General features: G+C 34.8%; 1 protein-coding gene across 1 annotated transcript in view; it reads left to right on the top strand.

Annotated features, from left to right (window-relative positions):
- brinp1 (bone morphogenetic protein/retinoic acid inducible neural-specific 1) overlaps positions 1-14,354 on the top strand; it is a 121,132-nt gene that overhangs the window by 73,837 nt on the left and 32,941 nt on the right. Inside the window, exon 5 of the mRNA XM_028026237.1 lies at positions 12,607-12,712. Within this exon, the coding sequence (XP_027882038.1) occupies positions 12,607-12,712 (106 nt within the window). The remainder of the gene's footprint in view (positions 1-12,606; positions 12,713-14,354) is intronic.

The following is a 14,354-nucleotide window of genomic DNA, read 5'->3' as shown; positions in this document are numbered from 1 at the left end:
ATTGCATCATAACTGCACCATTAACATGATACAATTATGATACAATGACTGAAAAACAGAATTCACAGAAAAACATAATTTGTTTGTATGAATTATGTTGAGAACATAGTTACATAGGGTACTTTTGTTCAAGATTGGAAATTTTGCTTTTACTAGCCATAGTGCTTTTTCATTAGCCTAATAACGCACATTTGCACAAAAAAGGAATAAAAAAAATGGCAAAAACAATATAAAAATGTAATGATCCTAACTTGTGTTTCATGACACCTAGGGAAAAGCCATTTTGAAAAGCAAGTTTCATACGACCTGATCCACAACCTTTTTAATGTGGCCCCTGCTGTAAGACATTTCATTACTATTACTATTACTATTTTGACCCGCATAATTTGTTGTGGTTGAGTTGATGAATGGTAATTATAACAGATTGCTGGTCAAGGACATAGAAATATGTCAGATTAGTCAAATTGACACCTTACTTGTGCTGTCAGAACATGATAAATTAAACTGAGGCCCCTCAACTCCCTCCAAAAAAAAAAAAACAGAAAAAAGTGTCAAACATTTCCATGGTAAAAGAGTTAAATATTTCAGAATTTCATTTGTTTACATATTTTTAATTCAGTGGTACTTCTGTCTTCCTAAAGCAGAATTGGTGAGATTAAATACCAGGTTAATTTACTTTTATCATTATAATATTCATATTTTGTATTTAGGTGGGACTTCTGCTTGAAACATTTTGAGCAGTGAAGTCACTCACTGACTGATTTGTCTGCAGACACTGAGGCAATGGAGCCAGAAACTAGAGGAATTAAATATTAATACCATTGAGCAATATTATCAACCACAACCAAATGGCCTTTAGAAAGATCCCTCCTTTCTGACCATGTTTCAGTAATTAAGCCAATTGGTCATTCTTGATTTGCACAAAGAAGGAGGGTGTTAAATAGTATAAAAAAAATAATTCTACACTTAAGCACCTTTTATGCACCGTACTTTTTTAGAGTTGTAGATTAAAATGACAAGCTTACATTTTTAAGGTCTACTGCAAGCATACATTCATTTCTTTCTTTTAATATTAATATTCTTGTATAATAATTAGGGATGTTATGGCAATGTCATAACATTCCTTGTCTTCTGTGACCTTATTATGATCCATGTTTCCTTGACATTGAATCTGTTAGATTGCTAAAACAAACACATGCATTTAAACAAAAATAATTAATAAATACATGAACAACATTAAAGTGAACATGAGAGTATATAACTTCTTCTCATATTTGGCAGTTAACTTGATTAGCAAGTCTGCATAATAGCAATGATGACAATAAGGCATAATATTATGACTATGACTTGTCTGTATCTATTCAGCCTCATACATAACTAGCATGTACAGTATGAGGCATAACAAGTAGCGGTGTATGTATGTGTGTGTGTGTATATACATATATATGCCTTTTTTATATTAGAAATACATAATATTATGTATTAAAAGATGGCTATTGTGACAATGCTTCAAGACCTGAGTTGTGGAGTTGGTCTGACCCAGTTTTTGAGTCATCATAGCTTGTCAAACCCGTTCAGATCTTTATACTTAGCCAGTTCCAGGATACGGTCTTCACATGCAGCCCTATATATCTTACCTACAAATAGATGCTTTAATAAAGACATAATCAATACTTTCACTGTACTGGTCATAATGTCATGCCTGGTCAATTTACATTTGTTATCCAACACCTGAAAATATATCTTCCTATTTTCTACCCTTTACCCACCTAGCAGTAATGTTCTGATTTAAATTGTTCTAATACTAGAAAAGAACAACAACAAAAAACATTCTTCTGGATAAAATCTTGAGAACTAAACATAATAACACATTTAGAATTTGACATGAAAACTGTGTTGAGAATAAAAGTGAAGATAAGCATAATTGTTTATTTTCTTTCTAAGAAGGAGAGACAACACAGAAAAGATTATATCAAGCAAAGCCAAAATACTACTGAAGGTGTGTATGGAGAGTAAAGCAGCCTCAGCCAACACAGCTGCAGGTAGAATTGTGTCATCTGCCCAAAGTTAAATGACACCTACTCTAGAAAAAGCTGGCTGCTGTTAATTTCAAGCTTTGCTGATCGTAGTTGTTTAGTTTTGCATGTATTTACAAAAACGCCCAACTTGTGGAATTTTTTTTTCTCCATCCATGGAAATGGGGCAGTACTAATATATTTTTCCCACAATGCATCAGAGTTAGAGCATATTTGTAATGTCCCATTCCAGGACAAGCAACCCAACCAACATATAATTGATTAATTACAGATTGACAACATATGTTTGTCAATTGTTAGTATTTGAAAATTACATTAAATTAATTTATGAGAGGAAAACGTAATCTCAATATTGATAGAATTTCTAACTGAACTAACAGAAATTTGAAACATGCCAAGGATTACGCCTGTTTGCCATATTATACAACATATAATCATTGAAAACACTTTATAGTGGATTTTACAAAGTTGCATCAATAAATTATATTTTGTGCAAAAATTTTAATTATAACCAAAATTTTAACAGAAATTGAAAATAAAAGTAAAAAAAAACAAAAAAAAACCTCTCATCGACGTTGTCGCATATCTGTGCTTGCACACCTGCAAAACAATTGCAAGTACACGCAATGCTCACCCCACCAAAGCTTAACAACCCTGTCTTCATTTAGGGAGCACCTTTCCAGCTTTTTGTTGTTTTGAGTGACAAGTGGATTAAGGGGCTTTGGCAGATGAGACTTCAGGTAGCAGGAAGTCAAGCATGACAAAATTAAGCAGACCTGACAGCGACTGCTGCTGAGTCAGTTTCTAGGGAAAGCAAGGCAAGTGGTGTTGGGAAGACAGAGCCTCGATGCGGCACACGCACTGACGCACATGTCACTGCAAAGCAGAGTGGACTCTGTGCCTGTTCATCAAAACTGATGGAGCTATAGCATATGTGAAGAAATGGGGCCTTGCCTGCACTCAGAATAGACCTTAAAATGCATCAGTGAGAAGTGAAGGGGGAAGTTAGTAAATGTTATACGAGATAAACTTTCTATGTTCTTATCATGGAAATATTTAGCCTTCAGAGGATTTAAAAGGTGTTTTTCTTCAAACACATAACGGAACATTTCTGTTCATGTAAAAATGTTGAAGAATATTGGTTTTACTTTAAGATGGGTATCTTTCAAACATGGGTCTCCAGGACCTCCATGAGTATTCAAACATGTTTGAGATATGGCACATCAAGAAAACCTATATCCAGTGTGAAAGCAATTTTGACACTGCAGTTCTTCACATCAGCCTTCCCTGCCAATTAATACAGTTTTACATCTAGATCATATCTATACTGAAAAACAAATCCTATAGTCAACCATCTTATTTGCAATTTGGAGGTGTGTGTGCTTCTACAGAGTTGTCAGTCTTATTCCAATAAGATCCCACTGCAGAATGGTCTCTATTTGAAAACTATAATCTACTGTATATTTCACTGAGAGCTCAACACAAAGCAATCTCTACATTGAAATGGTCTGGTTAGGCCACTGTAGTTTTTGTTGTAGAGCTCGTAGATTGTTTGTTTTAATTGCATAGTGAAATCCTTTTTATTGCAGCTTGAGCAGTAAAAGAAGGGAATTTATCTTGAAGTTCCATCACCATGGGGGGAATTAATCAATTGCTTCAATTCCTGCCAGCTTGATTTAGACATTATTGGTACACTGATCTGAGACCAGCATAGACAGACTTTCAAATTATTTGATGACAAGAAAACAGGTGTTTATGGGTTTCACCTTAAGGATAGGTGACTGGTTCTGCGACAAGGATTTGCCACTCAGGATCTAGTATCCTAATCCTAATACTGCCATCAAGAGAATGAACTACCATAATCTCATCACATAAGTTGTGTGCTTGTTGAAAAAAGTAGGGCATTTGTCACACTCTGTTCCAGATGCACCCCAGAAGACCTGGGGTGGTCTTCCCCAGAGAGAACATCTACCTTCTGACTTTTTTTTTTTTGGCTTAGAGAACTACATGAGCTTTTTTATTTATTTTTTTTGTTTGTTTGTTTTTTGAAAACGATGCTCAACTAAGGTTTTTTATGAATGTCAGAAAAATGTGCACTAGCAAACAAAAGAAGTAGCAAAAGTCCATGACTGTGTGCAGACGTGACTGTAGAAACATCATGTAAACTCCAAGACGACTCTGGTTCAGACTTGCAATAGAGGTAATATTTGTGTTGTACTGTAATAACAATATTATCTGCCAACCATTATTTTATTCCTTTTCAGTTCTTTTTGCAATAATCTATACAGTGAAATTAAATGGTCTTTTTGAATGCAGTATCATTATGCTTAAATACATCTGGAATGTGGAACACAACAAATACTTAATAATGATAATGAATAATGAATAGTATACGTGAACTGTAACAAAGGCAACACCATCCCACCAGTCACGTTGGCAACAGACAGACGATGATCAGAATGTACAGAGGAGGCAGAGTCCATCAGAAAGCACAGATCTATAAACACAGAGAACAGGGCCTTTTCTCCTTCACTATTGATTTGGTATGTCGGTGAAACCTGCTTTGGAGTGCAAACGTCCAATCAGTCGAAAAGGAAAAATAAATAAAGAAAACCTATTGGTCAATAAAAATGTTTCAGACATCTTCTGTCTGCAAATAAGTTAGTTGAAGGCAGATCTACCACTAGTTTAGATGTGTTTTAAGATTTAAATGATAAAAACTAAAATTCTAACTAAATTCTATAATAGTATTCACTATTGTTCATGCTGGCAACTTGTACTGAAATATATTGGCTTTCTTTTATAAAATACATCTACAATGAATATTAATTTTAGACCTGAGGCCAGTTTAGATACCAGCAATTATGTCAAATTAACATGGGAGAAGGACCATCTGGCTTGTTATTAGCGAACAGTTCAAAAGGCAGCCTGTGCTGTTTTGTGGGCATTTTTGTTCACTATAATGCATGGGTAACCTTATGAGCACAGTTAATACTGGACAATATGTTGGGGTTGTTTGTAGCAACATGTGGTAGCCTAGTAACCAAACAAGTGGGGTCAAAACAATTAGGTCTTTCTGCTAAACTGGTCGGACTAAAGACCAGACCTGCTTTTAGCTGTGTAACATAATACAATACAATATATAATATAATATAATGTATGATGATACTGGTTTAACAAGTCAATTCATCTGTACGAGTTTGTATGTCTTTTATTGGTTTTAAGTATTAGCGGTTGATCTGAAGAATAAAAATAAGCCAGCTTAATATAAAAGCTTTTGTGGTCAACTTTGGATAGCCGAGCTTCTGAAGTATACACTGCAAATGAAATGTTAAGTGACAGATGGTAGAACTAAATAATGATGGAAAGAAAGCCTACTTGTTGACTATAATGCTTACCTTGTTATGCAATATGACAGGGCCCACCCGTTTCTACTCCACTCCTGTACAATGGTGTGCAAGATTTGTCAAATATTTTCTTATTGTAATAATTTAGAGCTGATTAGTGTAACCATAATCAACCATAAAAACGTACGCTTGTTTGTACAAAAATATCTGGGGCTACACATATTTACAGAACAACTTCAACAGTACAGTTGCTACATTAAGAAGTCTAAAAATCAAAGCAACTCCAAAGTGATTTCAGCGTGTTATTTTCAAATATGGGCAGAGTCTTATTTAAAAAAATTCCAAAACATCAGCATTGTCCCTTTTGAAGTGGTTATTTTGTTGTATATTCTATTCAAATTTATACATGGATTGCCATTGTCTTCAATAAATTTGAATATTATTGTAAAATGTATTTATATTTACATTTTACTAAGTGAAAAACATTAAATACATTAAATGGATTTCATTCGTTCCAATGTTTTTAAGCCTTTATTTTTGTAAAGTTTGATGATGTTCGACTTACAACTAAGAACACAACCCTTAAAATTGAAATATTACCTCATAGTAATAAAAAACTATTTGAATACAAAAATCTGCATATTTAGATGACGGTTGAATATTACGAGGTCAGTCAAAATTTTGTTTAATGTACAAGTGAAGTCACCAAGTTTTCAATCCCAAACAAAATAAAGGTTAAAGATGAGTCAAAATGCTAATGTTGAATTGCATGATTCAAATATAATTCCTACATAGCAAAATCTAAATAATGTATTGTAAAATAAAATGACTGCCAGGTTTAGATGACTAATTGTCTTTATTTGACTACTAATGAGGCAGTAGACAACTATGTGAACATCAGGACAGACAGCGGGGTATGCAACAATCAGTCTTTGATGACATCAGGCAACTGTGCCGACTCTCATAATAATTGTCCTCATTTACAAGCACTATATTTTTTATCAAAAAGATATACAAACAGTTATCTGTTTGCTGTTGGTATCCAACAGGTTTAGCATACCGTGCAAGCTGCAGCAATTAAAATGATGAAAACTCGTTATATAACATTTTCAAGTTCTTATATAAAAATTGATGACTAAGGAGTACTTATTTTATTATTGAATAAAATTATATAATGACCAGTAATGTCCAGAGTGCTAAGTTTGAGATGTGATTTCAGCAGAAGTGGACTGCTATCTAAAAATCCTGTCCTCCCTATAACATCTTGCTGTCCTCCTATAAATGGACTGACTTGATGACTGACTCTGCGCACATTAGCAACCTTAATGAATCAAGTATTTCAGACTTAAAATGTTTCCTACAGACTACTCACATTATATAATAATTATATTACTAAGAAAGGAAACAAATAATATTTTTCACTTTGATTGCGTCCTTGTCTGTTCTGTTTTTTTTAATGCACACAAACTTGCATATACTCAGACAAACAAGCAGCTTTCAAACTGGCCTGGGGTTACTGTGTAAAGAGAAAGAACAGGATACATGTGGGGTGAGAAAGAGACTTTCACTGTCTCTTTCACTGTTTGAAAGAGACAGTGTCAAAGAACTCCTTTGACACAATGGTCATATTGATATACAATATACTGCTTTAAATATTGTATTTCAACTCTTATTAAAGAAAAGTCCAAACACATTTTTCTGTTCATTTTGGCACGTTTTTATTGTATGTAGAAAGATGCAGCTTCTCCTGCTGTGAACAATACCATCCCTTGCTGATAGAAATAAATGACATATGGTTGTTGTCTCTGTGCGGCTGAACTTGAATGCTTCAAGCTAGGACTCCAGCGGGTCGGGTCATTTAGGAATGAAATAAGATACTCAATGAAGTGTTGTAATGGAAAGAAAATGTCAATTTTACGACTGAGTGTTTTTCTGCAGGAATGTATGATGATGCCGGAAAAAGTATGATGAGGAATTAACTGGGCTGTTTGTCCATGGGAGCCTGCTTGCTTTCATGACCATGTCAGCATGTATGTGAGTGTGCGGCTGACTGTGTACGGTTGTTTTCATTCATGCATGATGTGTGATAGTAAATAAGTGTGCTTTCCCCACATGAGTGGAGGATATGCTTGCTGCAACCACCACAAGGTCACCTATTCATACAGTCACACTGGGCAGATTTACACTAGCAATCAATATGCATACTTCCTGATGATGCTGCAGTGCTGTGGATGGTAGTGGTGTGCCAACCACAGCCAATGATCTTATCTCTTATTTCATGCTCCAGTCTAGTGAATCTCATGCAAGGTTAAATATGTAACATGTATGCAGTATGACCCAGATTTCTAAAAAAAAAAAAACAGTTACAAAGTTTGAAGCATTTTATTTGTAATTTTATGTACTAAGAAAATCTAAATATATTTAATGTGCAGTGCTGCTTTAGCTTTAAAACTTGAATGTACCACAGTTGTAATTAGAATTTTTTTTTTGTAACAATTAACTTTGTAAAAAATCTGATTTACATAAAATTTATCCTCATTACCTCTACGTCCCTACAGCGCCACCTCCTTGTGAGACTGGCAGGAACACCGGCGCCAAATGCACTATTTATGAATTATTGAAGAGAAAAAATGTCCTCAGAGGTTTTCCACGACCAGGATAGGAGAACTACTGAAGAGCAAGCCTTTTCATTTTCTATGTTGCCATAAATAGCAAGTCATTAAGAAAATGGCAGGTGACGGGCAGATTAGGAGAGGCACAGCAGAGGAGATGTGTAATGGAGACAGTTGAACCTTATGATATTCGTCCCAGTCCCTCTCATCTATCTCATTGCCTTCATTCCTTCTCTTTGTTATTGTACAATAACAAATCAGTTTGTTTTTCATCCTTATGGGTCTTTCAAGTATAATTGCAACTTAGACACAATGCGTCATGTGAGGCTTGGTTTCAGAGAACACATCTTGTGAAGGATATTTTTAAAAACACAAGTAAGAAGATACCACTTCCATGACAAGCACATGGGTACTTGCAAAAATAATGAGTTTTTTTGCATACTGCTGTAATTAGTTTGGTTTGTTTGTCTTTGCACACTGAACATTCAGTACATATTCAACCAAGGGTAAGGGTAATGTCCAATAAAATAAGTTAGAAAAATTATTTCTCTCACTCCTATATGTTCGTGTGTAGGGTGCACGTACGTAAACTGCACACCTACACTCAAATATATATATAGTAGAGGTCTATCCTTGTTTCCTTACTGTGTTAGAACAATGTAATTTTATATCTATGCCACACTACATCAAATCATTTATTCTGCTCTGTGTTCATGCCTCATTAGGCGGCCATTGCATTCACATTTCACCTTCTGAGTTTACATCTCAACATTTAAATCCTAAAGAGAGTTGTAATTGAACTTTTAATAGAGGCTATGTCTCTTAGTATGTTTTTGTGAAATGTAGCAGAAGATGTAATGTAGAAATCATGTGCTATTCGTTACTTCTTATATGGATAAACAGATTTGGTCAATCAGGCTAATTTCTCCTAAAGTATAATATGTTCATTTTTGCTGTAACTTTCTGATGTTTAGAATTTCTGCATTGTGAGATGTAGGGATGCAACTGGTAATTGGGCTAGAGGTCAAATTGATTAACTAGTGCACCAGAAACAATGGCCCATATGGGATACATAGTCATAGATGTAAGCAAAGTAATCCATTTGCTCTTTCCCATTCAAATATAGACACTAAGTGCCCAGAGGGTTTATTTGAATATTTTTTTTGTTCTATGACTGAAAAGTTTGCATAAATGAAGAAAGTTTTCTAACATTGTGGACTTTTGGGAAAAAGACAGTTGGATATATTGAAGAAAACTTTAGATCTCATGTGCATTATCTCTTATTTACCCAGTTAGATGGTAGTCCTGATGGCAGATGACAATTAAAGGGAACGTTCCAGAACTGTGATTTTTGACTGTGTGCTGTGATACATTCCCAGCCTGGTGGGATTCCACTGTTGTGTTCTGCTCAATAATCCAAATCCTTTAAGTCCCACTCGGCCCACTTCAATCCTTTGATTGCTCCTTTTATTTTTATTGCGTTTAACTCCATTTTCATAATCTGATGCACTGCACAGCGTGTGCTAGGGAAGGAAAAGACAAGTGCCACACACTGTTCTCCTACGGTTATTCAGATTACAACCACTAGTCTTTAATCCGTAAAGATGGCTTTGTCTGTGCTTAATTTAAAATGAAAATTCTCAAAGAAATTTCTCTGTAGATGCTGTTCACTGAGTGAACTTCACTCTGTAGTGTAGGACTGTATGTAACTAATAATAAAATGCATTAGCTAGTTATTCCACTCTCCTGCATACCTGATATGAGTTAACTTAACTAGTTTATTTGTTCTCCTTTTATACTTTTCCAGCCATTTGTTGCCTCTGTTCCAACTATTATGAGACTTAAAAGAAACATCAAATCTGAAATGATAGTTTCATTAATAAAATTGTAAAGTTTCACAGTTCAAACATTAGTTATATTTTCTAGGATTTGTTATGAAAAAAAATGTGCTCTTGTGATTTGAGAATATTTTGTTCTTCATTTCATTCAACTTTAGATAATGCCCAATGTTTCAGGAATTCAAGTACTACTTAAAGTCAAACTTAGAAGTGGAATTTTAAAAAAAATGAGACAACTAAATTAAGTCAGATTTGAAGGAATCTGAAAATCATTTCCAAAACAAAGACGGAGCCAGTGCAGAGACTTTGGAGTTGCAGTGATGTGAATCCTTTTGCTGGTCTCTATAAGTGTTGAGACAATATAATTTTAGAGTAACTATAGCAGAGAAGATCAGGAAGCAGAACATTGCAGCAATATTCTTTGCAAATAATCAAACCAAAAGCTTCTGTAAGAAACAGTCAGACTTTGATGTCATTCTTCATCTTATCTATATTTCATTTGCACCAGACAACACTTATTTGTTTTAAGAATATTTTAGCCACATGCTATTGGTTTTCATTAAAGATTCAGCTTTTATTTTTTTTATCCAGCATGACAGTAAATATTATATTGCAATAATGCAGCTATCCTTACCAGTCCAAGTTTAGTGGTGTATCCTTTACCCTGCATTTAGTTATTCTTAGTAAATCACAAGTGATCGAGTGAAATGTTGAGTTTCTTTATTTCTGCCGTTTCATGTGGAAAAAGATAAGAAAGAAAATGGTGAAGGATTTATTCAAGTCCAAATGGATTGAATACTATAATTATATATTACTCCGAGCGAGTTTTGGCCCTGTCTGTCAACTGTATCCACACCTCCTCATCAATCCCTCCTCCTGATCGCCTGATGTCAAGGGTAAAATATACATCTGTCTAATTTCTTGCTTGTCAGCCCACCATCTGGTACAGTATCAGCAATAAAGGCAGAAAAAATGGCATCCCACTTCAGCTTCTCTCTCTCTTACTTTTTTCTTTTCTCTCCCTCTCTTCTCCCTCCCTCCCTGTCTCTTGCTTTTCATTCTCTCTCACACACACACGGAGTGTAGAGCTGCTTACTAAAGTTACTGAGGTCAAATGTTGTGATGATGGTGAAGATAAAGTTGGCTTTTCTGGTCTATTTTGATGGATGTTATAAAAAATAAAGGAATCCCCCAATGACTGCAACTCAGCCATCAACACTTTTAAATAATAAATAGCTGTATATTTCTGACGTTTCTAAAAGTATTGGCAAGTTATTATTAACCTTTATACTAGTGTTTTATGTAAAGGCAAACATAATAAAGCACTGTCATAATTGAAAAAAAAAAATACAATAATTTATCCTTGTCCATAGTTTTTCATGCAAACATAATTTCTTCTTTTTATCCAAAGTGGCCATTGTGACTACCTGCACCATGGTGATAAAAAGGGTCAAAGTTAAACCTACACAGGATCATAGCTTTTACATTAGAATAGCTTTACAATGTCTTCCAGTTCATTATTTGGGGCTTCCACATATGCATACGTAATGTTTGATTCATTGTAATGTTTGATTCATTCTACCCTCATCAGCATCATTTTGAGTACTGGCAACCAACTATTTTCAAATATTAAGTTATGAACACAAGCGTTACATTCAATAACAGACCAAACATCAGTCACGTTTCTACTTCAGTCTGACTGTATGAGTTCATGTCTAGGGCAGTGCAGTTTTGTGCTGCTTATCTGTGAGTAGCACATAAGATATGTTTTGTCACATATTTTCATACCCTTATAAAGGAAAATGGGAGCTTGGCTTGTGATATATCGAGTTTAATCACCTTAATGGAGGATTTTGTGCATCACAAGGGACTGACTTTCCCAAAATTAATTTCTGATACATATGATGTTTCTTGATGTTTGTTATTGTTTTTACTTTCTTTGAAAAGTGACCTTAATTTTTTACAAAATATGATTCTTATTACAACACAAAGATATTATTCTGATTCAGAATTTGTGTCAGTAATAAATTTATTTTTCTGGGTCTACTGTTATCTCTCCCTGTCTATTTTCTCAAGTATTTATTTTTTTTAAATTAATTTTCAGAATTTTGTCAGTCTAAAAAATGGATACCATTCATGCACAAATCACTAATGCTATATATTGGCAGTTTTTTGTAGTTTTATTGGTTGTTTTCCTGCCCTGTTTTTTTTTTTTTTTTTGCGTTTCTGGCCACAGCGACCAATATCAGATTTGTGCCATCTGAATTAAGAATGTTATGTGTAAATCAGCAGTTACTTAAATTCGCAATTGAGACTTCTTTTTAGAAATGAGTAGGTGAAGGCATTAAGAGTGGTTTAAAAAATCCCTTTGGTTGTAGAAGCTTTAAACTATATGGTAAAACTGCACAATCAAAGCTCTTTTGTGTGCAGGCCATGGGGTACAAATTTACTTGTATGAATGTAGTGTAATTAGCATGTATGAAAGGCTCTCTAAAAGAAAAAAGCATCTAATAACTGTTATGTTATTCGCTGACAGCAGTAATAAAGAGCTGACATTGTTAATGGCTGGGTAGTCTTGTGAGCGTTTCTTTTTTTGACTTGAAATGCATTGCTGCAACATAGAGGGAAGTGAGAAAAATGCTACATAACCTGATGACAGCATGTCTGCTGAAGATGAAAGCGTTTCTACTCATTGGGTGTAATATGTAGGCAGACACTTACACCTACATTTCCTTGTAATGTGGCTTTCATTAAACTCCTAATTCTCTTGCAGGTGACAGAGACACGGACAGGGCCCCTGGGATGCAGCAGCTATGACAATTTGGACTCAGTTAGCTCGATCCTCCTGCAGAGCCCTGAGAGCAAGCTTCATCTGCAAGGTAAACAAATCAAATACATCCCCATGCTTTCCAAGGATGTTGGACATAAGAGGGCAGGAGCCTGTTAAAATTAAAGGAGATCTATGGTTACACATGACGTATGAAAATGGTTTGTGGTTGTTGAAGAATTGAATGCCAATGCACTTTTTAATTGGCACTGGGTTTGGAATAGATTTGCTCCCGAATCCCCTCTCGGGGATTGCAGTACAATTTTCTGGTTATAGATGTCTGTTCGTGTTCTAATGTGATTGTGTTCCTAAGTCTTCCTTAAAGCGCTGATCAAAGACAGGCCTAAGTACAAAACAGTTTGTTCGGTTTCAGAACTGAAATTCCATACATAGGTGTGGTGTATGCAATCAGTGTAAAACATTGCCTGTCCTATTAATTCCGAACCACATTCTGATTTGTAGGAGTTTATCCAATGAGCATATTATGCAAGTCACTGTCAAAGATGGTCTATGTTGGAAAGTAAAAAAATTGCATTCGGCTCACCGACTGTAGCAGAATTTAAGCAGCGACTTTTACTCATTAGTATGTAATTTTGCATAGTGCCATATTTTAGAATAATCAAGTGATGATGATGATGTAAAGTTCAAAAAGCTGATTTTTACGTCACACTGTCCCTTTTAACACTGACACAATCAGAACAGAAATCACAAGAAAAACAATCACATGCAGTGACAGGCACTTAGAGGGAAAGGAATGACAGATTTTAACAGCAATGATTGATCTATTTGTGTAGTTAAGTTTACATACATATTAACACCAGTTCTAGAATCACAGAGACTTCTCTTTAATCCACACGCCTCCTAGTTTTACTCCAATGCGGTTTGTCAAAAAGCACTTTTAGGTCCTTGAGTGCCACTTATTCTAAGCACTCAATATGTTTTTTTTTGTTTTTTTTTCAGAAAAATTGAAAAAAAAGAGAAAAAGCTTTATTGTCAAGCGTCAAATCTATTAGCATTATACGTTGAAGAATTTTTGGCACCCAGCTGACAGATGACAGAGTAAGGAAAGCTTTTTTTTTTTTTTTAAACTCTCTGTGATAATACCCATAACAGAAAGGAAAAGCTTTATGAGTTGGTTTTCAGCTAAGGATTTTCTACTTGAGCCAAAATCTGCTTGTTACCGAGGTGCAAGGATGAACGATAAGGGATTTCCTTAAAATGCGTTTTTAAGAGCAATTATTCCTGTCATTAATTACAAAGACAGCTGATGGTGTAACTTGCTGAACGATAATAGTGCTCTTCAAAGTAATACACTTCACACCACCGATGAAGAGGTATATAAACACTGAAGAGCTTTTAAGGTTTTTGCTGCCAAATAGATTTCTAATTACTTCTAGTCATTAAAATCACCTTACAGTTCTCACTTTGGCATTAAGGTAGATATAAGTGCTGGTCTTCATTTTATCTCTTTGTGAGGCATATCCTCTGATTAAACTGCTACGTCTACGTTATGATTTGAAGCTATACATTTAGCACTGGTTATTGTTGTGGCTGGAATTGTTACTTTTAGTTGTTTTTTTCCACTATTGGTTCTATAATTAAATACATGAATAAAGTGAATTAATTGGAGCAGCTTAGAAGCACAGTTGCAGTTTCCAATGTAACTGGTATACTAAGACAGGCTTTTTTGATAA

The sequence above is a fragment of the Xiphophorus couchianus genome, chromosome 8, assembly GCF_001444195.1.
Source record: "Xiphophorus couchianus chromosome 8, X_couchianus-1.0, whole genome shotgun sequence".
NCBI classification, from domain to species: domain Eukaryota; kingdom Metazoa; phylum Chordata; class Actinopteri; order Cyprinodontiformes; family Poeciliidae; genus Xiphophorus; species Xiphophorus couchianus.
Note: the sequence above shows the minus strand (reverse complement) of the source record. Positions and strands in the feature narration are given on the sequence as shown.